General features: G+C 42.3%; 1 protein-coding gene across 8 annotated transcripts in view; it reads left to right on the top strand.

Moving 5' to 3' along the window:
* Positions 1–25,323, top strand: part of PCCA (propionyl-CoA carboxylase subunit alpha) — a 378,400-nt gene that overhangs the window by 305,496 nt on the left and 47,581 nt on the right. For 7 of the 8 annotated variants that reach the window (XM_068984257.1, XM_068984256.1, XM_068984261.1 and 4 more), the window contains one exon: positions 775–828. The exons of the other annotated variant lie outside the window; for it this stretch is intronic. In XM_068984257.1, coding sequence (XP_068840358.1) covers positions 775–828 — 54 coding nt within the window. The remainder of the gene's footprint in view (positions 1–774; positions 829–25,323) is intronic. 8 annotated transcript variants of the gene reach the window in all.

Here is a 25,323-nt window from a genome sequence, read left to right on the forward strand (position 1 = left end):
TCTATACATCTGTGTGTCTTTTGCTGTCTCGCATACAGGGTTATCATTACCATCTTTCTAAATTCCATATATATGCATTAGTATCCCATGGATGGAGGAGCCTGCTAGGCTGCAGTCCATGGGGTTGCTAAGAGTAGGACACGACTGAGCGACTTCACTTTCACTTTTCACTTTCATGCATTGGAGAAGGAAATGGCAACCCACTCCAGTGTTCTTGCCTGGAGAATCCCAGGGACAGGGGAGCCTAGTGGGCTGCCGTCTATGGGGTCGCACAGAGTCGGACACGACTGAAGCGACTTAGCAGCAGCAGCATACTGTATTGGTGTTTTTCTTTCTGGCTTGCTTCACTCTGTATAATAGGCTCCAGTTTCATCCAGCTCATTAGAACTGATTCAAACTGAAGTCATACATCTGATAAAGGGTTAATATCCAGAATATATAAAGAACTCTTGCAGCTTAACAACAGGAGATTAAATAACCTGATTAAAAGTTGGACAAAGGCCTTGAATAGATGTTGCTCCAGTGAAGAAGCACAGGTGGGCAACAAGCATAGGAAGAGGTGCTTGGCATCTGACTTCATACATGTATCAGCCCTTCATTCCTTTTTATGGCCAAACAATATTCTGTTGCATGAAGATGCCATATTTTGTTTATTCATTTATCAGTCGATGGACATTTGGGTTGTTCGGCTATTAGGGGTAATGCTGCTGTGGACATTCAGGCACGTGTTTTTGTGTGGCTGAGAATTCATTTTACGTCTCTTTTTTTCCCCAGTGTCTTTCTCGAGAAGCAGGGGGCAACATGAGCATTCAGTTTCTCGGCACAGTGGTAAGTAGGAAAGGATGATTACTTTGTATGTTCTTTTAATTTACAGAGAGATATTTGGAAAAGTGATCGGCTGGTTTTAGCCCTTGTGTTTGAGCTTGGCTTCACCGTGGTTTTGTTTTGCTGTTAAGTGAGATGTCTTTGTATAAGAAATGGATTCTTTAACATGTGGAGAAAATTCTCATGATGGAATAAGTTTAGCTATTTCTTATTAGACACAAAATAATTTTAAAAATTATTTGCAGTTTGTTGAGTCTTTGAAGTACTTTTTTTCGCGGGAGACTTTCTCCCTATTTTTGATAAAAATAAAAACAGATTTTAAAAAGATGCTTTTGGATAGTGACCTTGGGGGGTTCCCTGGTGGTCTAGTGGTTAGGACCCTGTGTTCTCACTGCCGAGGGCCCAGGTTCTGTCTTTGGTCAGGTAAGTAAGATCCCACAATAAGCCAGGTGGCAAAACCAAAAAAAAAAATAAACCAACAAAAACAGGTGACTGATATTTTATGTTTGTTTTGTTTTTTTTTTTTTTGCTCAGTTTTCCATCTAGCTTCTTCTATTAGGTCCACACTTCTAATGAAATTGAATCATAATTTCAAAATTATATAGCTCTACACAGTGAAAAGAAACTTATTTCACGCTTATTTTTACTTATGAGTTTATAGGTAGCATATTAGTAATAGTATAATTTTCCAAAATAATTTGGTGAAAAAGGTACTTTATTGTTTTAATATCATTTCTCCACTTATTGCTGTGGTATTTGCATATTTCTCTCTGTATTCATTTGTTAGGTATCATTTATAATCTGTAAAATGTCTGTTCATATCTTTGGGGTACCTTGTTTAGGTTGTAAATTTACATTGGGTATTTCTGTTGGCTCTGTAACTTGAGGATATCAGAGGACAAGTTTGTGGCTTAAATCAAAAGAGTAGTGACTTTGCCACTGAGTTACAGAGGATATCAGTAACAATGTCCATTTACTTCATGCTTTGTACTTTATATATGTATAGAGGTGTGGTATAATTTATAGATTAAAGTACATGTGAAGACACCTGTCCAACATGTAATTCTTAAGTGTTGCACATAAGACTTTTAGTTATTCTTGCTTTTCTGATTAATAGTTATTAGTTCAGTTCAGTTGCTAAGTCATGTCTGACTCTTTGTGACCCCATGAATTGCAGCATGCCAGGCCTCCCTGTCCATCACCAACTCCCGGAGTTCACCCAAACTCATGTGCATCGAGTCAGTGATGCCATCCAACCATCTCATCCTCTGTCATCCCCTTCTCCTGCTGTCCCCAATCCCTCCCAGCATCAGGATCTTTTCCAATGAGTCAACTCTTCGCATGAGGTGGCCAAAGCATTGGAGTTTCAGCCTCAGCATCAGTCCTTCAAATGAACACCCAGGACTGATCTCCTTTAGGATGGACTAGTTGGATCCCCTTGCAGTCCAAGGGACTTGCAAGAGTCTTCTCTAACACCACAGTTCAAAAGCATCAATTTTTCGGCGCTCAGCCTCCTTCACAGTCCAACTCTCACATCCATACATGACCACTGGGAAAACCATAGCCTTGAAGACCTTGACGGATCTTTGTTGGCAAAGTAATGTCTCTGCTTTTGAATATGCTGTCTAGGTTGGTCATAACTTTCCTTCTAAGGAATAAGTGTCTTTTAATTTCATGGCTGCAGTCACCATCTGCAGTGATTTTGAAGCCCCCCAAAATAAAGTCTGACACTGTTTCCACTGTTTCCCCATCTATTTCCCATGAAGTGATGGGACCAGATGCCATGATCTTCGTTTTCTGAATGTTGAGCTTTAAGCCAACTTTTTCACTCTCCTCTTTCACTTTCATCAAGAGGGTTTTTAGTTCCTCTTCACTTTCTGCCGTAAGGGTGGTATTATCTGCATATCTGAGGTTATTGATATTTCTCCTGGCAATCTTGATTCCAGCTTGTGCTTCTTCCAGCCCAGTGTTTCTCATGATGTACTCTGCATAGAAGTTAAATAAGCAGGGTGACAATATACAGCCTTGACGTACTCCTTTTCCTATTTGGAACCAGTCTGTTGTTCCATGTCCAGTTCTAACTGTTGCTTCCTGACCTGCATATAGGTTTCTCAAGAGGCAGGTCAGGTGGTCTGGGATTCCCATCTCTTTCAGAATTTTCCACAATTTATTGTGATCCACACATTCAAAGACTTTGGCATGTGTTTATTTTTTCAACTAAACAATTTAAATATTATTTAAATTCATGTCGTAAGAAATTGGATTAGGCTTCTCCAGAGAAACAGAACCAACTGGGTATGTGTATTATGTTTGCATATGTAGAGAGAGAGAGAGATTGGTTGGTTGATTGACTTTAAGCAGTTGATACCTGTGATTGTGCAGGCAATTCCAAAACCTGCAGGGTAGTTACATTTCAAGTTTAAGGTCAGTGTGCCTGTAGTATTCCTTCCTACTTGGGAGGTTAGTCCTTTTTCTTCAACTGATTGAAAGAGGCCCACCCATGTTATTAGAGAGTAATCTGATTTACTCAGAGACTTAAATGTTAACCTCATCTAAAAAAGGAAAAAAATAAAAAATAAAACCATGGCACTTTTATGGAGGTCCATTGGTTAAGACTCTGTGCTCCTAATGCTGGGGGCACAGGTTTGGTCCCTGGTCGGGTAACTAAGATCCTGCATGCCTTGTCCAAAAAAAAAAAAAGAACAAAAAACCCTTTATAGAAACATCTAGAATCCTGTTTGACCAAATATCTGAATACTGTTGGCTAGCCAAGTTGACACACAAAATTAACCATTGTGAAAGTGTTCATTTTATCCCTTAGAGGTTTTGAAGTTTTTAACAATAGACGTATTCTTCCAGAAACGGATTTACACATCTTTTCATGCAACAGTAAATTGTGAACATCTTCCTACATCATTGCGTAAAGATCCATGCCACTCTTTTTTTATCAGCTAACTAGACTTACATTATGGGTAGGGTCTTCTGGACCTCCTGTGCTCTTTCTAGAAAGGGTGCTTGTGCTGTCTCTGCTATTTGTTATTGCTCCTTGCATTCTAATAGATTTCTCAGGGTTCAGACATTGAAAAAAATACTTCCTGACAGCCACAACCTGCAAAAGAAAACCCAAACCAACATAAACTTTCTCCTACAATTTTTCCTATCTCAGAAAATGGCAATTTAAGCTAAAAGTTTGTCTTTTCCTTGAATTCCCTCTTCCGCCATTCTCACAGCCCCCTTCCTGACCAAAGTCTTCATCACCTCTTGTCCAAATTGTTGCAGCAGCCAGCCTTCCCCCCTCCACCCCTGCCTCCCTGCTAATTAATATGGCGGTTAAAGTGATCCTTTTAAAATACACATCAGCTCAGCCCGCCTAGTTGCTCGTCTTCAAACATGTCAGGCGCTAGCATCCGGGCCTCCTCACTGGCCTGTCCTCTGCCAGGCCCAGCTCTCATGGCCTCACCTAAACGTGTTACCTTCCGAAGGCGCCACTTCCACATACCGGCCCATTGAGGATGGGGACGCCAATGTATGAAGTGGGTGGAGGGGGCACGGGCATTCAGTCCATAACGTGTGTTTAGCTGTCAAAGCTCTCCTCCCCAGAGCTTTTCCAGGTGATCTGTGCCTACTCAAATTGTAGATTGTCTGGGTTTTGCTTGTTTGTTTTGCTGACACGTTTTTAGTGAAGCTATGAGTTTGTGCATGTCAGATAGTATAAACTCACAAAGAAGTGGAAGAGGTTCAGTGTTTTACATAACCCAGATTCCTTACTTGAACTGTGATTCACAATAAGGATGAATATTTTGTTACTACTTGAAGAATACAGACGTTACCATTTGATTCCAAATTTTGTATTGTAATCATTGCTTGTATTTAATTTTTTTAAAGTACCATTATCTTTAAAACACCACAATTCTAAGACAAACGTATCTGTGTAAGACTGAGTTTTTTTTCTTGTGGGAACAATGCATTTGCCCGAAAGAGAAAATAACCTACATTGCACTGAGCAGCTTCTTCATAGCTGTGCTGTTGGCATTTACCCAAGGACTCTTGAGGAACTATCAGATTATATGTCTTTGAAGCTTAGCCAGGGATCTTAATGAAACCAAATCACACTGAACTTCCTAAAGCTAATTTAAATCTCAAATTGTACATTTTAAATTAAGTTTTTATTGATAATAAATATACTTTATTTCTTATTAGCCTTGAAAGCTTGAGTAATAATATCAGTAGAATAAACATGTTTTACAAAGATTTACCATTAAGAATGGTATTAATATGACCCTTGGTACGCTAGCACAATTAGATTTCAAAGTTAGCATTTACGAAGTAACAGCGATTAATGACAACCATCGAAAACAATTTTGAACTCCATCAGTTTAACTCAGGAGGGTAAACTTAATATGATAATTCATCTAGTTGAATTGTATCAGCTTAGCAGGAAAGTATGTAAATATGTGACCCTTACCTAGTTTCTAAATGGATGCTGTGCTGATAGATTTATCAGTTCCATTAAAGAACTTTGGGGAACTTTGGAATTTCAGCAATTGTTCCCTTGGAGGCTGAAAACCCAACCTGGTCTCATACTGGGACCATTCTGGTCTGCATATTTCCATAATTTGCCTTTGCTACTAATATGACAGCAAGACACAAATAACTGTTTCTAATAATATCAGATGGAGTTGTGGAGGACAGCATTTTAATGTAGTAAAAGACCTCCCCGCGGGGTTGTTATTGCTACTATAGAACAGCAGCTACACAGTTGCAACTGTAGTCTCTTAATTGATTCGTTTAATTAGCAAGAGCTGAAGCTTGGGCTGTATCTTGTCATCTGATAGCACAAGGCTCAAACATGCATCCTTCGTATTTCTAGATATAAATATGAGCACTGTCAAAAAGTTTCACTCTTTCTGAAGACTCCCGTATGGATATTGAACTTGAATAGAGTAAACTCCCATTTGTTGAAAATCGAAATAACTGGCAAATGAAAAGAACTAGGTTTGTTATTGTTTTCCTTTACCGGTGGGGTTCCCTGGTAGCTCAGACGGTGAAGAATCTGCTTGCAATGCGGGAAATCTGGGTTCAGTCCCTGGGTCGGGAAGACCCCCTGGAGAAGGGCATGGCTACCCAGTCCAGTATTCTCGCCTGGAGAATCCCATGGACAGAGGAGCCTGGAGGGCTACAGTCCATGGGGTCCCAAAGAGTCGGACACATCTGACCGACTAAGCACCCATCTCCTTTGCCAGTACTCTTTTGGGAAGTAACCTATGTCACGTTTTTGGTTATTACTGTCTTCCAAAAATCAACATCCAGAGAACTTCTTTGGTCTTCTGTACCTTATAAATCCCTCTGTCTACATATCTGACTCGTCTCTAGTCTTCACTCGCTTTTTTCTCCCTTCTCTTTTCCATCTGTTGCTCCATATCAGGGAGGTTTCAGAAGTGACAAGGTGGCTTATTGGGATTTCTTGCATGCTGGTCCCATGTCTTTGGGTTTGCAGCCACCCAAGAGGCTTACTTTCCTGTGTAAACAGGGACATCTGAGTGAATTACCCCTGGAACTTGACCCATTAACCCAAGCTGCCCTGGTCCCAGTTTCCTTGGATGGGGAGGAGAGGGGCCTGGGAGGTGTCTGGCATAGAACCCCAGAGCCTACATCAGACGGGCACTCCTACTCAATAATCACAGGGCTCCATCCCCACGGGATCAAGCTCTCCTTATTCCTGATGCTTTTCCCATCCAGCTGTAGAAAGCAGCTGTGGCCACAGGCTTGACATTTTGTCAAGGGTTGATGAAGTCTCTCTGGTTTTGTTTGTTTGTTTTTAAATTTATTTATTTAATTGTAGGATAATTACAATATTGTGATGGTTTTTGCCATACATCACCCAATGGCTGATTCATACTGATGTATGGCAAAAACCATCACAATATTGTAATTATCCTACAATTAAAATATATAAATATAATGCTAAGAAAAAAGTAAAGGTTTAGCATCCCTTCCTGCATTTCCCTACAGTATTCAAAACTGCAGCTAAAATAGGATAAGATAAAGCTAAAATAGGGGTAAGATAAGATTTGATAAGATGAGGTTCTAAGTACAGTCTTAATCTTGAACATTCTTTTAGTGGTGACATGTTCTGCCTATACTGTTCCTGACTTAAGAAGGAACTTTTAGAATATGTTTACTTTCCAGCCTTGTGAAATAGGCATGCTGAATATAATTCAAACGTGCAGTTGTTAATATCTCATTGTGTGAACCGTTTTGAGCAAAAATGTGAAAGAAGTCGTGGGCCGCCTGCTCCTAACTACATGCTAGGCTGTGTGACGGATGAACACTACTTGGCTCCTGTCCTTTAGTAGTGCACTGGCTGCAGGGACGCCCAGGCCAGCAGCACCGTGAGTACACAGTGGGTGGCAAGACGGGATGCAGAGGCGGGGTTGGCGGCAGAGAAGAACAGGGATGTGTTCCATGTTGTTCTTGTTTCGTTGTTAAGGTGTATCCCACTCTTTGTGACCCCATGGACTGTAGCCTGCCAGGCGCCTCTGTCCATGGGATTCTCTAGGCGAGAATACTGGAGTGGGTTGCCATTTCCTTCTCCAGGGGATCTTCCCGACCCAAGGATCAAATCTGGATCTCCTGCATTGGCAGGTGGATTCTTTACCACTGAGCCACCGGGGAAGTTCAGTTCAGTCGCTCAGTCGTGTCCGACTCTTTGCGACCCCATGAATCGCAGCACGCCAGGCCTCCCTGTCCATCACCAACTCCCGGAGTTCACTCAGACTCACCTCCATCGGGTCAGTGATGCCATCCAGCCATCTCATCCTCGGTCGTCCCCTTCTCCTCCTGTCCCCAATCCCTCCCAGCTCAGAGTCTTTTCCAGTGAGTCAGCTCTTCACGTGAGGTGGCCAGAGTACTGGAGTTTCAGCGTTAGCATCATTCCTTCCAAAAAGCCATGGATCTATTAGCTTTACTTTTTTCTTTCTGATACAAAAGCATAAAGTGTAAACCATAGGGCATAGCTCTTTGAATAAGAACCTCCTTTTCATATCCTGTTAGTCATTAATTTTTTTTTTAACGAGCATACATACAGCCTGGCGTGTATAGGTTGTCATGGTAGTCAGTCATCTCACATTGGCTGAGCATCTATTATGTGAGGACACTGAGTTCTGGCAATTCAAAGGAAAACGGCATCTCTGCCAGCCATGACCCACTGCCACCCCAGGGTGTTGAAATCCTAGCATGTGATCAGAGCCTTGTGTGAAGAAGAAGTATTCTGGGGGTTGAAAAAGAGAAACAAGGGATTATGGAAAGCTCCCGGTAAATATGTCCAGCTCATTTTTAGACTCTGGGGGTGAATAGAGTTTGAAGCAGGGACAGGGTGTTCAGATAGAAGGGAACAGCATCTGCAAAGACCCTGAGACAGCACGTTCAGAAACGGCTCTGCAGTGATGGTGGAGAAAGCACAGGGGATAAAATCAGTGAACGTAGAGAGGCGTGAGATTGTCCGTGTATTTAAGGGAAAGCAAGCTGGCTAGCGAGGGTGGCAGTATCACCTGAGGTCTATTTTGTTTTGTCTGGATTTTTTTTTTCAGTCGCATCACACAGCGTGTTGAATCTTAGTTCCCCAACCAGGGACTGAACCTGGGCTCAGATAGAATAGATAATGAGTTGGGTTTTTGACCATTTTAAGTCTGAAATGCCAGAGGGACATGTATGATGTAAAGGAAAGATCAGGGAAATGATGAAGGGTGAGCATGTCAGTGGGTGCCTTTGGACATGAAGATGTGGTATCTGAAGCCTGCAGTAGCTAAGATCACCTGAGGGGATGGTGAAGGGACAGGCCCGGAATGGACCCCTGGGGAATGCCCACTTCCAAGGGGGAGGCTTCTAGCATCTCTAATAGAATCCTTTAAAAGTGACATTATCTATTGTCCAAATCATTTCTATTATATCTGGCTATTGGAAGCCAATTTAGTGCAACCTCAATCATGATTTCACAGTGTCCTAGGGTGTCCCTAATTATTTCAGAATGTCTCAAAATCCTGCTGCTGTCTGCCAAAGACCCTCAAAATAAAAATTAATTTTAATGAATAACATAATGCCTTACACTTGTGTGATGCTTTAGGGTTTTAGAATGCTTATTTGATTCCATCCCATTTCTAAGAGAGACAGGCCATATAGCACCTTTAGAGTTACTCTTTGAAATATTGTCAGTTTAAAATATTTGCAATTACTCAGTTATATGCTCACAAGAAATTTATGTGAACTACCAGTGATAGCTTCTGGTAAGCGTTGTTGGATTCGTGATCTCCAAAGAAGATTTAGCTTCAGGACCAGGGACCAGGCTTGATCACTTAAGAGCTTTTGTGTAACAGAGTTTTATTAAAGTGACAAAGGACAGAGAAGCTTCTGACACAGACATCAGAAGGGGGATGAGAGTACCCCACTTGCTAGTCTTATCAAGGCCTTATATACTTTTACCCACGCCTACAACAAACATCTTAAATTAACAAGATTAGAACTAACAATAGAAAGATCTTGCCAGACCCACTCCTATACATAACCTCTTAAGATAAGATTAGTCAGAAGGTTCTTGGTAAAAAGGAGAAACATGTCCTTGAGCAAGATACATTGTTGTTACATAATCCTTAGTACAGAGCTTAAGGAAAAGCATTGAGCCATAAGCTCTGGGCTTAAAGAAAAAATGTTTTATGTGACTAAAACAAGGAATGTTAAGAGGAAAGAGGAGAGTGAAAAGGCTGGCTTAAAACTCAGCATTCAGATAACTAAAGTCAAGGCATCTGGTCCCATCACTTCATAGCAAATAGATGGGTAAACAATGGAAACAGTGACATTTTATTTTCTTGGGCTCCAAAATCACTGCAGATCGTGCCTGAAGCCATGAAATTAAAAGACGCTTGCTCTGTGAAAGAAAAGCTATGACCAACCTAGACAGCATATTAAGAAACAGAGACATTACTTTGCTGACAAAGGTCCATCTAGTCAAAGCTATGGTTTTTCCAGTAGTCATGTATGGATGTGAGAGTTGAACTATAAAGAAAGCTGAGCACCGAAGCATTGATGCTTTTGAACTATGGTGTTGGAGAAGACTCTTGAGAGTCCCTTGGACTGCAAGGAGATCCAGTCAGTCTATCCTAAAGGCAATCAACCCTGAATATTCATTGGAAGGACTGATGTTGAAGCTGAAACTCCAATACTTCGGCCACCTGATGTGAAGAGCTGACTCATTTGAAAAGACCCTGATGCTGGGAAAGATTGAGGGCAGGAGGAGAAGGGGACGACAGAGGATGAGATGGTTGGATAGCATCACCAACTCAATGGACATGGGTTTGAGCAAGCTCCGGGAGTTGGTGATGGACAGGGAGGCCTGGTGTGCTGCAGTCCATAGGGTCTCAAAGAGTTGGACACAACAGAGTGACTGAACTGAACTGAAGACAAGGAAAAAAAAAAAAATTGTCCTTTTCTCCTCCTTGAGAGCCCTGGACCCATTCCTCCTTGAGGGCCCTGGACCCCTTATCAGCCTACCTATGAATTAACTCTCTCACCAGCATGTGAGTGTTTTTTGGGGTGGGGGAGGGTTAGGGGGAGGTATACTAAATAAAGTTTGATTCTTGTGTTTGAATCTCACATCTCCCACTTACCAGCTTTGTGAGCTTGAACAAGTTACTTAACCTTTCTGGTCCTCAAGTTTTCCTGCCAGCAGAATGTCTACTTTTATGGAATTGGTGATGGTTGAATAAGAAAATGTTGGTAAAATGCTGAAATATAATAGGAACTTAGCCTGTAGTAGCTCAACTATTATTATAACCCTGAAAATATTGAATACACTCTTCCTTTGCAATCATTTTGCCTCACTTTTTTCCTTCCTTTTTCTCACTTGCTTTGAAGACTTGCTGTCATCTGAAATTGTAATCTCAACTGAGATCACACTTGGTAGGCAATCTACCGAAAAATTCAGAAGGAAAATATTTCTCTTTTATTTGGAAAGTCTAATTTTTGTTCATCCCATGATTTGACCTCCTCACCTAGTTAACCTATCATCTGTCATTGAATGCTAAAATATAAAGTACATATTTAAACCTGCACCTATGGCAGCAGGATTCTTAAGAATGCCTGCTTCCTTGAAGCTTAATGAAGTTCACCAAGAGCAGCCTTGACTGGGAAGACTTTGGCGTGTTGTGTTTGAAAGGCAGCATACTTTGGATATAGGACCTGATATGACAGCGCTTATGGGGCTTCACACACCAGCCTCACTTACCACTTAAGGCCCCTGTAGTGTAGTACCATGCATTGCTGATCCTTCATCCATAATATCCATTGATTATTATTTACCTTATGGTGAGAGTGATATGGAATTGGCAACTCTTTCTCATGGAAGCCGAGTCAGACCGTCATTCTCAACTTGAGCATGTGTAGGAATTAACTGGAAAACTTGCTAAAAATGCAGATCCCCATAATCCAGTGAAACTGATCCCTTAGGTTTGAGTTAAAGCCTAAGAATCTACCAGTTTCAAGTAGCCCAAGACTATGATTTGGAGTATATTTTCACACATGTTTAACATAGAATTAGTATCTGATTTAGGAAGTGGATACCAAAAGCTACATTGTGTTACTGGTCTTGTGAGTCACACATAGGAACAGTGTTCTAGATGTTTCTTTTAATAAAAGGATAGAACAAGCATTTGATTATTTGAACTAGTTAATTGATTGCATGTGTTCATAATACATATAATTTTGATTATTTGCACTAATTAATTGATGGCTATTTATGTTCACAATGCATATATACTGATTATTTGCACTTATTAATTGATGGCTATATATGTTCATAATACATACATGTATTTTTTTAATCAGGTAGGGACCTGATAGCACCTAATGTATAATTAAATCCATAGTTTGATCGACTGTACCTTTTCAGTTTACATGTCAGCTACACAGTCTTTTAGATTTGGTCTGCATTGTATCAAGTCTGAGACCCACAGGACAGCGATCATTTTTACTTTTGGCCTAGATCAGGGTTTCCCAACCTTGGCAGTGGTGACATTTTGAGATGGGCAATGTTTTTTGTTGTGGAAGACTGCTCCGTGCATTATGGGATGTTCAGCAGCATCCCAGGCCTCTGCCCACTAGATGCCAGAACACCTGCCCAGATGTAACCACTAAAATTGTTTCCAGACTTTGCCGAGTGGCCCTGGGGGTGGGGAGGGAACACAGTCATCTCTAGATGAGAATCTCTGGCCTAGACTATAGTAATAGTCATAGTGGGATTTCAGACTTTCCTTTTCTGTTTCACTAATAAATATAATGTTCTACTGGAGATGAACTCTCTAGAACAAATGTGATACTTCTTAATGGCCCGAAGCTTACAAGTTCTTGTATCCACCCTGACCTACTCAGATGCCTCCTGCAGAGAGACTGGCAGCCAGCTTTAGCAAGCCTGGTGCTTGGTTGGCTTAAAAGCACGCTTGCCTATTGGCTGTGTGGGTTACTCGCGCTTAGTCTTCCTCCTGCTGGATCGTAAGCCACTTCTGCTGTGGACAGCCCATTCCTGAGAGGAAGGCCAAGCCCCAGTTTGTATAATTGCATTCTGTTCACTTGGATCCTTTTATCCATTGGAATAGCCCTACTGTCACTGTTTGCATGAGACCCCTGCACCCGGAGTCCACGGCGAGAGTGTAGTTACCCCCTGATCGTAGAAGCCACTGCTCGCCCATGGCCCCCATACCAGTGGGCCCTGCCATCGTCCAAGTGAGATTCATCCAGCCAAGTATGCTGCATGCATCCCTCAGGATGGCATTGGTGAAGAAATGCTTTTCTGTTCCTTTCCACCTAGCATGTAGTTGCCTAGCTCTGTAGTGTTTTGTGCCACTTACCCTGTGGATGGAAAGTGTATACATAGCAGAATGCCTGGCAAGGCATGGAAAGGTCCAGCCGTCGCTAGTAGCTCAAGTCTGTATCCTGAGATGTAGCTTTCCCATGTTTCATATGATGTAAATTCTCAAGGTTGTCGGGGACAGCTAAGGTAATGACTAAGGTATCCGTGTTAATTACCCAGGTAATTACCAAGCATCAGGGGACACGTGAAACTGCCACGTGCCCTTGTTTGAAATGGAACCGCTGCCTCATTTAAGGATGGGGAGATAATCCGTGTGTAAGTTCTCACAGTCCCCCTTGGAGTCCGCTGTGTCCTAGAGCTCGGGCCGCCACCTGCTGCTAAGCTGAGCACCCGTCTCCGTTGCTCAGCTGAGCGGCCCTTTAAGACTGGGCTGCCCAGGAGACAGCGTGCCCTGAGTGTGCCTGCAGTGAGCTTGTTGCTTTAGGCTCGTGGCCTCGTTTAATCCCCCCAACCGTTGAGATCATTGGCAGAGCCCCCACCTCACAGATGAGGCCAAGTCTCTGCCGTAAATTTACAGATGGTAGTTTGTCAGAATGGCTCGTACAGTGTGGGCAGCCACAGGGGCAGACCTGGACCGACGACACAGCTTGGCTTCCTCCCAGCAGCGCGTCGCGTGGTTGGAGTTTAGGTCCTCCACGGCCCTCCGCACCTCCGTATGATTCCTGACCACCTGGTGGAGAGTAGTTTGTGAAGCGGGGGTCAGGGTGGACTAACCCTGCTCTTCTTCTGTGTTTGGTCTTAGAGCCTACCCAATTAGCTTAGGGCTGGAGTTCTGCACCCCTCGGTTTCCTCATGAGAATTGCTTTCATATTGGGGCTAGGGGGTGGTTCTTTTTTTAGAAAGGGTAATATTGATCAAAGTAACTATTGTAGCTATTAAAAATAGATTAAAATTGCAACTTGATGTTGACTTTATATAAAGCCTTTCCTCTCAGTGAGCATGTGAGAAGACCTCAGTTGACCCTTCAGGTGATTGGGGCATGAAACAGCGGTTGAAGTGTGTTGTGGAAGATGCACTCTTGTTTTTGTAAGTATTGAACCTCTCTTTCTCTACCCTCTGCTAAACAAAACTCTGAGTCCCCTTCAAGGGATTTAGGAATAATGCAGGTAGTTTGCAAAATACAGGTGCCTGGCAATATTTTGTGATATTGCACATCTAAACTGGTGGTTCTCAGCCTGGGTGGTGCTGCTCCTTGGGGGACTTTGGCAATGTCTGGAGACATTTTGGTTGTTACCAGTGGTGGGCTGCTACTGAAATACAGTGGACTAATTTCCTTAAATATATTGAGAACATATCCAACCCAGGAGGCTTCTGAAACATCCTACAATAAATAAGACAGCCCTACAAAAGAATTATTCTCCTTAAAATGTCAATAGTGCCAAAATGTCCATGTCTAGATGATATTTATAACAGGGCATATAAACATCTGTGACCATCTCCCCAACCTTAAAGCTGTCTCAGTTCAGTTCAGTTCAGTCGCTCAGTCGTGTCTGACTCTTTGCAATCCCATGAACCACAGCCTGCCCAGGACTCCCTATCCATCACCAACTCCCAGAGTCCACCCAAACCCGTGTCCATTGAGTCGGTGATACCATCCAACCATCTCGTCCTCTGTCATCCCCTTCCCCTCTTGCCCTCAATCTTTCCCAGCATCAGAGTCTTTTCCAGTGAGTTAGGTCTTCGCATCAGGTGGCCAAAGTATTGGAATTATAGTTTCAACATCAGTCCTACCAATGAACACCCAGGACTGATCTCCTTTAGGATGGACTGGTTGGATCCCCTTGCAGTCCAAGGGACTCTCAAGAGTCTTCTCCAACACCACAGTGCAAAAGCATCAATTCTTCGGGGCTCAGCCTTCTTCACAGTCCAACTCTCACATCCATACATGAGCACTGGAAAAACCATAGCCTTGACTAGACGGACCTTTGTTGGCAAAGTAATGTCTTTGCTTTTGAATATGCTATCGAGGTTGGTCATAACTTTCCTTCCAAGGAGTAAGCGTCTTTTAATTTCATGGCTGCAATCACCATCTGCAGTGATTTTGGAGCCCCAAAAATAAAGTCAGCCACTGTTTCCACTGTTTCCCATCTATTTGCCATGAAGTGATGGGACTTCTAATTAAAGCTGTCCGATGCTCCACAAACTCACTCTTTCGTGCCCGTGGATAAGTAGTGCGCAGCAGTTCCACCCTGTTCACTGTAGCTTGCTTCATGTTGGCATCTTGATTGTATGAAAGGAAAAACTGGGGCCCATACACATGCATGTCATATATATTAACTACTTTTTCCTAACATTGATGACTCTCTTTGTAGGCTTCTGTGTCTTCACAAAATTTTGACCATCATATCAATTTTTATCAATGAAGCTTTCTCTTAGTATCTGCAGTTATGATCCAAGGGATTTTGCAATATATATATATAATATTCTTGATTGTATCTACATTTCTTTTCAAAAAAGAACAAAGTTTTTGCAGGCTCACCCATCAGTAGAGTTTTCTTGTTGGATCGTCTCTGATAATGTTCCTCAGAGTAAAAGATCAATCAGATATTGTTGTATCAGTTTATCAATTTGTTGAAAATAAACCTACATAAATACATGCTGTGTGCGCCACATGTGTGCACAGCATGTCTGAGCTTGAGACAAAGCCTGCCATCTTCCAAAGGGCAGCTCTTGAGGTCTGAAGGCGAGCCTGTGAGGAGGTGAGAGTGGTGGCCCATCCCTCACTTTCAGCTCCCCCTGCTCTGTGCCCACCCTGTGCAGTCTTGTAGCCTGGCCCTCCGTGGGTCTGCTGGCTAGTCTGCACTTGGCAGAGGGTTCTGAAATGTACCCGTAGGATTTTAATTTCTCGAGGTGACTTCGTGCCGACTCGGAGAGGTTAATGCCCACTGAAAGAATTCATTAATTACATCTCGCAAGAGAAGGGGGTCTGCCATGCCACACAGGGCCGCTGGGGAAGTTCCAGGTTGATTAGGAGGTAAAAAGGAGTGAGGGGAAAGCGCAGAGCCGGGGGCCGGGGGGCAGCCTTTACTGCAGTTTCTGAATGAAAAGCCAAGTGGCGCCAGGTAAACAGGTTAGGACTGGCGAGTTTGAATAATGTCGGTGGGCTCTAGGAGTGGTCCTCCTTATATGGTACCTGGCCCTAGGGTGATTTGGGGCAGGAAACAATGCCTTGGTTTGTGTTAGGTCAAAGGTTTGCCTGGTGGAATATAAAGGTGCGTCCCCAGGCTCAGCCCTGTCTTTTAAGAGTTAAGCTAGCCCTGGGAGGGGCCGGAGGCAGGCGAGCAGGATCTCTCAGGTCTCTAAGGCCTCCAAGATTTAAAAATCATTGTAAGATACAGAAAATAAAAAACTGAACTGTGATTAATACACGGAGAACCTACAAACAGTTGGAAACAAGGGAACTGGTGTCCAGTAACTAAACTCACGACGACTGGATGTCTAAGCCAGAATGCGTGTATGTTAATTTGAGGGGACGAAGTTTTCTTCCAGATCTTCAAAGGTTCCTTCCAGAGCTTTGAATGGTGGTTCGGGAATAACTGGGCTTCCCTGATAGCCCAGTTGGTAACGAATCTGTCTGCAATGTGGGAGACTTGGGTTCGATCCCTGGGTTGGGAAGATCCCCTGGAGAAGGGAAAGGCTACCCACTCCAGTATTCTGGCCTGGAGAATTCCATGGACGGTGTAGTCCATGGGGTGGCAGAGAGTCACGACTGAGTGACTGTCAGTTTCACTTTTTTCATGAAAATAATTACGAAGCTAGTTAGAATAATTTTAGAGCTGGTCTGGGTTATGTGATAACGAGAATGGAGAGAGATTGAGCATACCTATGCTCTGGCGAAACCTGTGCGTCCTTGTTGACCTTCTGCCAGAACACCCTTCCGGGTCCACCTCCGTTCCTTCTCTGTTTTCTGTGCCTTAGTGCGACAGTCACCTTCTTGCAGAGCGGACTCGTGTGGTCAGTCAGGCTGCAGCCCTCCAGCTCTCATAACTGACTTGTACCCTGCAGAGTGTAGTTCTGTTTCCCTTACACTAATGTACACATCGCGTGGATTGAAACTCTGAGTGTCTCCAAGCTCTGCGGTCATGCGTGTCCATAGTTGGTTACTATAGCACTTCTGTGTGGAGTTTTACCAACACGGCTCCCAGAGGTTCCTAGGACTCTTCCATTTCTTAAGTAACACTCTCTGTAGTACATACACTCAAGACAGGGAAAAAAAAATAAAAAAACCAACGTTTTGTGGAAAGAGCCTTGAAAGATCTCATTTCTAGCCCCAGCAATGCTTTGCCCTGGTGATGTGACCTTCCGAAACCTCAGCTTTCTTTGTTGTAAGATGAGAGGTCGAGGTCGGTGACCTCCAAGCTCTTGCCTGGCACCATCCCGTTCTGAGAAGGCTGACTTTTGTCGCAATGTGCAGTTTGCTTTGCACTGGTAGCAAAAACATCACATGTGCAACTTATTATCATTGTCTTTTGATTTTTGAAAAATTTCCTTGCGTCTCACGCGGGCGGACGTCCCTGGCTTATCAGATACTGCTGTTGTGTCCTGTCACTCAATTCCTGGGGACAGCACATTGTGTGGCTACAGGCTCAGAGCTAATAATCAAGATGATATGTTCTGCTTGCTGTGACATTTTTGCGGTTTCTGGGGGGGAAATGCAGATGCTTTTCAATTATTCTAAGGGAATTTTGATTAACCCCCTGGGTAGAGTTCTGTGTACCACCTGCCATGGAGAAGCGAGTTTTATTGAACAGAAGGTATAGAATTGAATTGCTCATATTTGTTTTCTTTCTGGTGCCTATAGTATTTCAAGCTAAAGCATTTTAATAAATATTTAATAAATATCTGTCTAAAATAGGTCAAAACTATTAGAAACTAAAGCTCCTTTGTTATTCAATTTCAAATGCAAATAAGTTCGTTTGATTCTAAGTGGAATTTCCAAAGTGAAGACTCATGTTTTTCTTTTATATATGTCAAAAGTAGTTATTTTTGACCGCAGTAGTCAGCATCCTGCTTACTGCTTAATTCTAAATATTCGCCCTTAGAAGCAGTTTCCTTACATTTATTGCAACATTGCTATTTTTGTTGCTGTTTTTGCAGATGTTTTACATTTTTACTGTTTTCTTCTCCTGATCCAGTTTTTACCTTTTGCCTCTGGCCAAAATATAGGTGCTTGATTTACAGAGAATTTTCAAATGGCTGCCTCTGAAGCTTTAAGAAAACAAACCAGTTTTATTAGGATATAATTCCCATTCCACGCAATTCACCCATCGTTCCAAGAGTACAACTGAGTATGTTTTAGTCTCTTCAGAGCTGTACACCCCTCACCGTAATCAATTTTAGAGCATTTTCATCACCCCCCAAAAGAAACCCCAAATGCATTAGCAGTCACTGCCCGTTTTCTTTTCTTTCAACCCTTGCCAGCCACTAACCTACTCTGTATCTCCGTGTATTTACCCATCCTGGGCATTACATATAAACAAAGCCATACAACGTATGATCTGTTGTGACTGGCTTTTTTAACTTAGCACTTTTTAAAGATTCACCCATGTCGAAGCATCAGCCCTTCATTCATCTTTGCCAAATAATATTCCATTCTATGGACATACCACATTTTTTCCTTCAGAATGGCCATCTACCTTGCTTGTCTTTTGAGCTATTGTGTATGATGCCATTATGAACAATCCTTTATATATGTTTTTGTGTGAATGCATGTTCTTATTTTTCTTGAGTGTATACCTCCGAGTGGGGTTTCTGGGTCATGTAGCAATTCTGTGTCTTAAGTTTTTGAGGATTTGCCAGTCTTCTCTAAAGCCATTATACCATTTTACATTCCCCTCAGCACTTAATCAAACATTATTTAGTTTCTCCACATTCTTGGCAATGGGCTTCCCATTGGTAGCTCAGACGGTAAAGTGTCTGCCTACAATACAGGAGACCTGGGTTCAATCCCTGGGTTGGGAAGATCCCTTGGAGAAGGAAATGACAACCCACTCCAGTATCCATGCCTGGAAAATCCCATGGATCGAGGAGCCTGGTGGACTACGTCCACGGCATGGGGTTGTAAAGAGTTGGGCACAACTGAGCAACTTCACTTTCACTTACCAACATGTGTCACTATCTTTTTTTTTCTTGAAGTATAATTGACATATAATGTTATACTAGTTTCAGATGTACAGCATAATGATTCGGTTTTTGCATTGTTTTTGATCACCACAGTAAGTCTGCTGCTGCTAAATCGCTTCAGTCGTGTCTGACTCTGTGCCACCCATAGACGGCAGCCCACTAGGCTCCTCCATCCCTGAGATTCTCCAGGCAAGAACACTGGAGTGGGTTGCCATTTCCTTCTCCAATGCATGCAAGTCTAGTTAACATCTAATGTCTTTTAGTAGGTATGCGGACAGGACTCCTTTTTTTCTTTTTGAGTTTTTAAATTTTTTATTTTATATTGATGTATATCCGATCAGCCATGTTGTGATAGTTTCAGGTGGACAGTAAAGGGACTCAGCCAGACATACACATGCATCTGTTCTCCCCCAGACTCCCCTCCCATCCAGGCTGCCGCAGAACACCGATTAGAGTTCCGTGTGCTATACGGTAGATCTTTGTTGCTTATCCTTTTTAAATATAGCAGTGTATACATGTCAATCCCAAACTCCTAACTATCCCTTACCCGCCAGCAACCATGAGTTCGTTCTCTTAAGTCTGTGAGTCTACAGGACTCATTTAAATAGGATTCCTCCTTCTCCCTAGCACTTAAGGTAAATGCAAAAGTATCCAAAACTGTGTATTAGTTGTTTTATTAAAACAAATTTAACCCTAACAAAACAACAAAGCATATACATTTTAATTATTGTATATTTTCTATTACATTGTTATCTCTTCCTCAAATACAATGTTTTTATATTAAGCAAGCGGTTCCTTTTATTTCCCTAGGCTTTTTTTTTTTAATGGCAGCACATACTGTGCAGGAAGGTCATTACATAAAGAGAAGAAAAAAGAATAATCAGCATCGAAGAGAAAGTTAATGCTGTTCGTATAATTTTTTAATAGGCACCTTGTACTGTTTTGAGATTTAAACCAATTAATCATGTTTTGTGCACATTCCTGGGCCATCCCCTCTGGTTGCCTGTGAACTGATGTTTTGCTTCAGAAACGCAGATAGTGAAAATATTTGTCAAAGCTTCAAATACCAGTGTTTTAATTCTTTAGTCATTTAGGTATTAATCCTGTTCTGTAGACCACCTACGTGTGTTTGTAAGGGCTGTAATAACTGACATTGTATTTAATTAGCACTAATATTGTGTAGAAGGAAAAACATATTAAGTATCTTTCCGAGTCACTAGTTCAAAATTATCAGAAGCTTGGAGGAAAGAGTCCTTGTCTAGGTTGCACTGATAGTTTGCACCACATCACTGAGTCACTCAGTCGTGTCTTGACACTTTGTGACCCCATGGACTGCAGCCCATCAGGCTCCTCTGTCGATGGGATTTCCCAAGCAAGAATACTGGAAGGGAGTGGGTAGCCATTCTCTTCTCGAGGGGAATCTTCCCAACCCAAGGATCAAACCCGTGTCTTGTGTCTCTTGCATTGGCAGGCAGATTCTTTACCACTGTGTCACCTGGGAATAACCGTGGAAATTTGTGATCCATTTCCAAATTCATTCATTCGTTCATTCAGTTAACAAGATTTTGTTGAGTGCTGTTATATCCCAAACCATGCCCTAGGTGCTGGGGACATGGACCAGTTTCAATAGGACAGAAACATGGATCACAAGTAGGCGGCAACCAACTGGTATATACAGTGTAGGAAGTGAATATTGGTATGTCCACAAAAATCAAGCTTTCATAGCTTTTCATAGCAAAACTGGAGGAGACCAAGGTCATCTCTCAGAGTGCCCTGTTGGAGGTGGGGCAGGGAAGTCACATAAAGGGGAGGATGAAGCCTTTGGACTCTGATGTTTGGCACTCTTTTCTCCCTTCATAACGTTAAGAGCCATTTTTCATTCTCTTGTCTTAAGTCACTTTCCCCAAGTGTAACAATCTTGCTTCCTTTCTTGAATTTCATGTTGGATTCTGTGCTTATCACTTAAATTATGTGTATCCTTTCTGTTTGTACACAGAAAGTAATTTACATGTCAGGAATGAGGGAAGTTATACACATGTCCGGGGAGGAGGTATATCGGAAATTGCACGTGCATGCTCAGTCATGTGCTGACCCAGGTATCGAACCTGCATCTCCCACATTGCAGCCAGGATACTGGAGTGGGTAGCCATTCCCTTCTCCAGGGGATCTTCCCAGCCCAGGGATTGCACCCAGATCTCCCACACTGCAGGCAGATTCCTTACCGTCTGAGCCACCATGAAGGCCCAGAGAGCACTTGTCCAACTGAGCCACCCAGGAGTTGAACTTGGAAATCTTCTGATCGGTGATCAGATACGTTACCCGTTGTGCCACTGGCCCTGAAACTGGATTCTATACTTATTACTTAAGTTGTGTGTATCCCTTCAGTTCGTACACAGAAAGTGATTTACATGTTGATAATGAGGGAGGTTGTACATGTGTCCAGGGAGGGGATGTGTAGGAAACTGCACGTGTGTGCTTAGTCGTGTCCTGACCCAGGTAATGAGCCCATGCCTCCCACATTGCAGGTAGATTCTTTATTGCTGAGCTACCAGGGAATATCTTTTGCATAATTTTGCTTAAAGCTAAAAAAAAAAAGCTGTTCTAAAACATAAAGACTATTTTTTTAAATATAATGTACAGGTTAGTGATTGAGGACACATACACCTTTATAGGGTACCTATGTTTTTGAGTCAGGCAGATACTTAATGATTGGCTATTCTAGCTTTGCTTACTGATGCTCTCTAAGACCAGTTTCCTGGTCTGTAAAATAAGAGTAATAACAGCATCTACCTCATTGGCTATTGTGAGGATTAGATGAGAGAATGCATGCCGGCTGGGCTTCCTCGGTGGCTCAGCAGTAAAGAACCCACCTGCAATGCAGGAGCCTTGGGAGATGTAAGTTCAGCCTGTGGGTTGGAAGACCCCCTGGAGGAGGAAATGGCAACCCACTCCAGTGTTCTTGCCTGGAGAATCTCTTGGACAGAGGAGCCTGGTGGGTTACAGTCCATGGGGTTGCAAAGAGTTGGACATGGCTAAGCAACTAACACTTTCACTCACTTTCATTCTGTTGATATAATAAGCTTTTCTATTTAAAAGACCAATATAAGAACAAGTGTATTTTACTTTACACTAATTTAGAGTTAAGTCATACTATTTTTAAAGCTATGTATACCATAGATGCTGTTTGTCATTTATTATCTAACATATCTAATAGTGGAGTTAGCAAAAAAGCAACTCAATTATCCAAAGGTGACTTTGTACTATCCCCCTGCTTGGCTTACTCAACACCCCTGAAGGTCAGCAAGAGAGAAATTTGGCCCAGACTGGTCTTTTCCTGCATTCATCACTTAAAAAGGGGGAAAAAAAAAGAATGGGGAGAACAGGCCATCTTTTACTTTTATAATTTTTAATCCATCATTAAAAGTACAACTTGCTTTATGATCTAAAGAAATATCATCTAAGTCTTTATATTAGGAACAAAAGTGAGCCTTTCAGAAAAAAAGGAGCAGGGCTTAATCTGCATTAGCCCTTTGATGTATTTCTAGATTTTACAAAGCTTCCCGTCGTTCCCAGCCATACTGAGACAGACCTAGTCACATGTCCGGCAACGCCGTGTTCTGTCTCCTCAGCACGTGCTGAGCTGGAGACACTGCCTGTGAGTGGCTGGGACTGGACCATGCACCCGGGATGTGTTAGCACAGGCTTGGGCCTCAGTTCTTCTCCAGGCAAAGGTTATTTTTTTTTTTTAATTTTTTTAATTTTATATTGGAGTATAGTTGATTAAAGACAAAGATTTTTAAGTTAATGATTGGTTTGGAAAAATAAACGGTATCACACTTTTTTTCTTCTTTTGAATATTTCTTTGAGATGTAACTGTTATTGGTATATCTTGGGGGCTTTATTGATAAGTGGGAAAATGCCAGCCGAAAAAAGGCATGTTCATCTGTAGTTTTGAAATAGGAAATGTAGTAGATAAGTTTTGCTTCTAAATGTAAAAGATCCTATATTTTGAATTCTTGCCATTTTTAGTCCCTTCATCTCATCATTTCTGTAACCTGGTTTTATGTTAGAGGTTGCTGAACTTTATGTAACAATTTGTTTTTGTTTGGTTTTCTTCTGTGATTTTCTTCCTCATGTTTAATCTTATTAAAAAATTTTGTTGGAGTAGAGTTGATTTCCAGCATTGTGTTACTTTTGGGTGTATGCAAGGTGAATCAGTTATATGTATATCCACTGTATTTTTTAGATTCTTTTCCCATATAGGCCATTACAGAGTACTGAGCAGAGTTCCCTGTGCTATACAGTAGGTCCTTATTAGTTACCTATTTTATATTTATAACAACTGCTTGTGTTGTGATGGTGATGGGTTGGTGTATGTTTTTAATACCCTTTCTATTGATCAGCATCTTTGCCAGAAGAAGTGCTTGGTGTCACCTAGCTTCATAGGTGGGAAGAAAACAGTCTAGGTTTCAGTTTCACAAATGGGAAAAGAAACAAAAAAACAAATCAAAACCAAAAAGGAAAAGGAAGCAATTCGTGAGCAGTGAGCCACTGTGCAGAGGAGGATAACCTGCCTTCAAAGATTTTTGTCAGGAGCACTATAATATGGTGTTTAATAAATAGTTAACTTCAAAGGGCTCCACTACCAGAAAGCAGGCAGCTTTCCTGCTATTCTTGTTTCTGGCTCAGTTTTACTATAAGTGGCTCACATCCGGTCCTCTGTGGTTTCAGACGGTCATTCGTGTTTATGATCCTAAGGCGGACACTGTAAGAACTGTGGCCCTATTTTAAGTCAAGAGCAAGCCTGCAGTGGTCTGCAGGAACTGATCGGGGCTCTCCCAAAGCCCTGACACCTTGACCCATCTTACAGAAAGTGCTCAGGCACTATAAGCTACATGCACGTGACCTTGTCCTCCAAAAATAAACTGTGTTTGCTAAGGAAGGACCAGAAAAACGCATTAAATGTACCCAAAGTTTTTGATGTATTGTGGTCACTCCTCGCTTCTAAACACTGTGTTCAATATCCTTCAGATAAAAGCCCGAGGTTACAAAGATCACTCGAGATGCTTGGAGTTTTTCTTTTTCTTCCTGTGGATATATTTGGCTTGTGTGTAGAACTTGAGGGGCCACTAGTAATATCAGTTTCTTCCAGATATTAGCCGATAGCCAGATGGAATGCAACAATAAGCTACGGGAACTCAGAAAGCAGCTATGGTGGTTGTTGTTGTTTTCTTTTTCACTATAGATTTTAACGCAGCGGGGTATTGGGTCTTCATGGAACCTGGGTGAATCCTTTCTGAAGAGGCTTCCCCAGAGATTCTGTTGACTATCTCTGTATAATCACCACTATGAATTCTTGTTGAGTATGGTTTGGTTTGGCTCATCTTTTTATTGCTCACTATTGACTCAGTGATAGGACCTAGGGCCATCCTAAGAAATAAAGGCTTGAGAGTGTTTCACACTGGCCACTCCTGCTTTGGTGCCTGTTGCTTCCTCTCACCCGCTCTATCAATTCAGCACTGAAGAGACTGCACTGCTCTAAGATCTAGCCGTCTGAGCAGAAGGGCAGAGGGGTGAAGGGGAGGGGAGTGAGTGAGCACGTGGAAGGGAGAAACTGCCCCAGCCCATTGCACTCACACTAGTGGAAAGAGTTTAAGGACTGGGCCCAGTTTCTGCATCAGCCTCATTGTTCTTTAAAGCACTGGCTGGTGGAGTCATCTCTTTCTCTGCTATCCTTTGTATCCTTGAGTCTTTACCCAGAACCAGCTCACTGACTGCAGCCATGAAATTAAAAGACGCTTGCTCCTTGGAAGAAAAGCTGTGATAAACCTAGACAGAACATTAAAAAGCAGAGACATCACTTTGCTGACAGAAGTCTACAGAGTCAGAGCTATAGTTTTTCCAGTTGTCAGTTATAGATGTGAAAGTTGGACCATAAAGAAAGCTGAGGGTCGAAGAATTGATGCCTTTGAACTGTGGTGCTGGAGAAGCCTCTTGAGAGTCCCTTGGACAGCAAAGAGATCAAACCAGTCAGTCTTAAAGGAAATCAATCCTAAATGTGCATTGGAAGGACTGATGCTGAAGCTGAAACTCCAATATGATGCGAAGAGTCAACTCAATGGAAAGGGCCCTGATCCTGGGAAAGATTGAAGGCAGGAGGAGAGAGGGTGATAGAAGACGAGATGAATGGATGGCATCATCGACTCAATGGACATGAGTTTGAGCAAACTCTGGGAGATAGAGGAGGACAGGGAAGCCTGGTGTGTTGCAGTTTCATGGGGTCGCAAAGAATCACACACGACTTAGTGGTTGAAACAGCAAAGCTCACTGAGGGAGGTAGGGGTGCTCTGTCAGTTTCTAGTTGTGTCCTCTGAGACCCGTACTGAGCTTGAACACAGATAACTGTACTACAGATCTCCAAATCCTGGGTTCAGGCATGTCTAGTTTAGGTATTCCAC

Source organism: Capricornis sumatraensis, chromosome 12 (genome assembly GCF_032405125.1).
Source record: "Capricornis sumatraensis isolate serow.1 chromosome 12, serow.2, whole genome shotgun sequence".
In the NCBI taxonomy this organism is placed as follows: Eukaryota; Metazoa; Chordata; class Mammalia; order Artiodactyla; family Bovidae; genus Capricornis; species Capricornis sumatraensis.